Source organism: Sycon ciliatum, chromosome 11 (genome assembly GCF_964019385.1).
Source record: "Sycon ciliatum chromosome 11, ocSycCili1.1, whole genome shotgun sequence".
Classification (NCBI taxonomy): domain Eukaryota; kingdom Metazoa; phylum Porifera; class Calcarea; order Leucosolenida; family Sycettidae; genus Sycon; species Sycon ciliatum.
Window position 1 is genome coordinate 18,992,932 of NC_088653.1, and position 3,158 is coordinate 18,996,089.

The 3,158-nt window shown below is 47.9% G+C and overlaps 1 protein-coding gene across 2 annotated transcripts in view; it reads right to left on the bottom strand.

The window, feature by feature from the left end:
- LOC135827437 (proteasome activator complex subunit 3-like) overlaps nt 1-1,905 on the bottom strand; it is a 66,248-nt gene extending 64,343 nt beyond the window's left edge. The window contains exon 1 of one of the 2 annotated variants that reach the window (XM_065339939.1): nt 1,709-1,905. In XM_065339939.1, the coding sequence (XP_065196011.1) occupies nt 1,709-1,720 (12 nt within the window). In that variant the 5' untranslated portion in view covers nt 1,721-1,905. The remainder of the gene's footprint in view (nt 1-1,708) is intronic. The other variant, XM_065339940.1, reaches the window with a different exon arrangement.
- Nucleotides 1,906-3,158: the final 1,253 nt, after the last annotated feature.

Genomic DNA, 3,158 nt, shown 5'->3' on the forward strand with positions numbered 1-3,158 from the left:
CAGTATTTATAGTAAAGTAAAAAGGACCAAGAAACTACAAGTTACACTATAATGACAACTAACACCACCAGTTACTAAACAATCATCTCATGCAATAACATTGCACGACACTGACCGACGGTACTGACGTTCTACAACTAACTGGTTGTTTAGTAACTGGTTGTTTAGTAAACTTGGCTCTCCATCCGAGTCCATACAGTATTTGGTACAGTATTTGGTTTCACGTGTTGCCAACTATGAACGCATTCTCTCCACACCCCAGGTATGATGCCTGGGCGTATCTTGAGCAAAGGGAGTACTCTGGCAAACTGTGCTGTTCACAACTGAATGGAAAGAGCAGATCACTTGTCATTGAGCTACACATAATCACTAAACTGATAAGTCGATCATAATGGTATGAGCTAAGCCATTAGAAAAGATCGTAGTCGTTTCAATACACACCAATACACACCAATACACACACACACACACACACACACACACACACACACACACACACACCACACACACACACACCACCACACACACACACACCACACACACATACACACACCACCACACACACACACACACACACACACACACACATAACAAACACGCACACGCTTACAGACAAACAAACAAAAACAAAACTAATGTCTCTTTAGGTACGACAGTAGGGATCTCAGCACGTGCACTGCGCAGGGTGTATGCGCATACATTGCGTCATCGAGTTTTGAGTGCAGCTCGCGGACACAGCTACAAAATGGCGACGGTAGATTTTCGACACTAGCGGAAGCGGTCGACACTAGCGGAATCGTCATCTTCATCGTCGTTCTTACACAATCATGATTCCCAACCAGATGACAGCGTGGCCAATGCGATATCGCCCCGGTCGATTTTCCTATAATTTGCCATGCGGCAAGAACCTACTTCAGAGAAGATTCAGTGAAAAATTCAGACATTTTCTCCGCTTAGATTGTCCTAACTTCGATTTTCAGTGCATCAGCCATCGCGAACATCGCCGCCATTATCTGGCAGAGAGAATACATCGCGCTCAGAAGAAGAGGTGTTCACGCTGCGTCCAAGAGTGAAATATTGTGCTCTTTGACCCTCCATAGTTCCTCTGAGAGAGTGTCTGGGAGATAGGTAGCTTGGAGATGGCCGGAGAACGTGCTTTCCTGGATGCAACATTCAGCCATTTCTACTGTTTTCTTCAACGGTTTCTGCACTGGACGCGTTTGGGATCTAAAATCTCACATGCGCAAACTTGCTGTGCAGTTCACGCGCTGAGATCCCCAACTACAGATCCATCCTGACCATTGCATACGAAAAGGGTAGCACTTTATGTAGTCATTGATCATACTGGGCTGTCAATGACCTACTTCTGTTCTGCTCCGATGGCCCTAGTCAAGTTCCACTTTCAAACACACACACACACACACGCGCGCGCGCACATCCCCCTCTCCCCCCCCCCCCCCCCCCCCCACACACACACATTCTCCCAACGCTGCAAGTAGCTCAGCGTCGCAGTCAAGATTCCACAGCAGCAGAACGCAAGACAAACATCGCCATAACTGAGGCTTTGTGCAAGTCGTTTCCATCCGCAAAACGCACTACGGCCTGACCAAAGCCAGTACAAAAGCAAAGAGGCTAAAAAAAAAGAGAATTTTCTCACCCACTCCTTCTCCAAATTAAAAAAAAAAAAAAACTCCAAACTTGAGCTCACCTGTCCTGCCATTGTGTTATGTACCGCCAAATAACCTTGAGCTTCACACACCTCTGCTGTCCTTGCCGGAGCTAATTCGGAGAGAGACGAACTGAACACAAACACTGCCCGCGTACTCGAGTTAGAAGACAGCAATTATTTTTCGATTGCTCCTGATGTGTGTGCGTGATGCATGATGCATGGGCGCCGGGCCTCACACATGCACAACGCTTTCAAAACGATTTTCTGTACCGTATGGGAATGACGTCGGTGAGTGAAAGAATGAGCGTGGCCGTGGTCATGGACTCATGGTGGTATACCGGTACGCTCGTAGATCTACTGTCGTACTGAGTCTGTCTACCATGGTCTACGACGCGTGGGCCGCGCGATCGAAAGTAAGTTCTCGACGCCATTTCTGTTTCCATGGCAAATTATGTCATTATTTTTGGCGATTTTGCACAGAATTTTTACTACGATGTTGATGTGTACGTCACTACGTGTGCTTGACATGACTCCAGTCTCCATGCTCGCTCCACTACTACTGGCACTAGCTGCACTCTCCATGATCCAGGAGTCCAGGCCATGCGCCAGAGAGACCCGGCGCCCCGACTCAGTGAATAAGCAATTTTTTTTAAAGGGGAAGTATACCCTAAAATCAAATTTTCACCAGTTGTAGTCTTCGGGGTGCTGAGTAGAATGGTCTTGGTCCGAGGAAGCTGAGACGCTCCCTTCCTACTTGAATCCCAATCGAACTCGCGCACTTCTACCGAAACTGGGTGACTGCGCCCTACTAGATGGGGATTTGTATGCAAAATGTCACTAAAAGCGCCATTTCGTTCTTATAAAAGCACGGATGACCGCGATTGGCCCATATGTTGTAGTCTTTTGGACGCTGAGTCGACTGGTTTTGGTCCGAAAAGGCTGCGATGTAGCGTTCCTCCTTTATTCCCAATCGAACATGGTTGAACAAGCGGTCACGTGCTCCTGCGTACACCAGTCACCTGGTCACGGTGCCTGCAGGGTACAACTAATTACTTACTAGCCTGTTTGACCTTTTTTGGGTGCACTCCTGTCACCTTGGTGTGAAATTTGTCGCCTGCTGGCGTGGTGACCAGGTGATTTGGGCTCCCAGGAGCACGTGACCGCTTGTTCAACCATGTTCGATTGGGAATAAAGGAGGAACGCTGCATCGCAGCCTTTTCGGACCAAAACCAGTCGACTCAGCGTCCAAAAGACTACAACATATGGGCCAATCGCGGTCATCCGTGCTTTTATAAGAACGAAATGGCGCTTTTAGTGACATTTTGCATACAAATCCCCATCTTGTAGGGCGCAGTCACCCAGTTTTGGTGGAAGTGCGCGAGTTCGATTGGGATTCAAGTAGGAAGGGAGCGTCGCAGCTTCCTCGGACCAAGACCATTCGACTCAGCACCCAGAAGACTACAACTGGTGAAAATTTGATTTTAGGGTA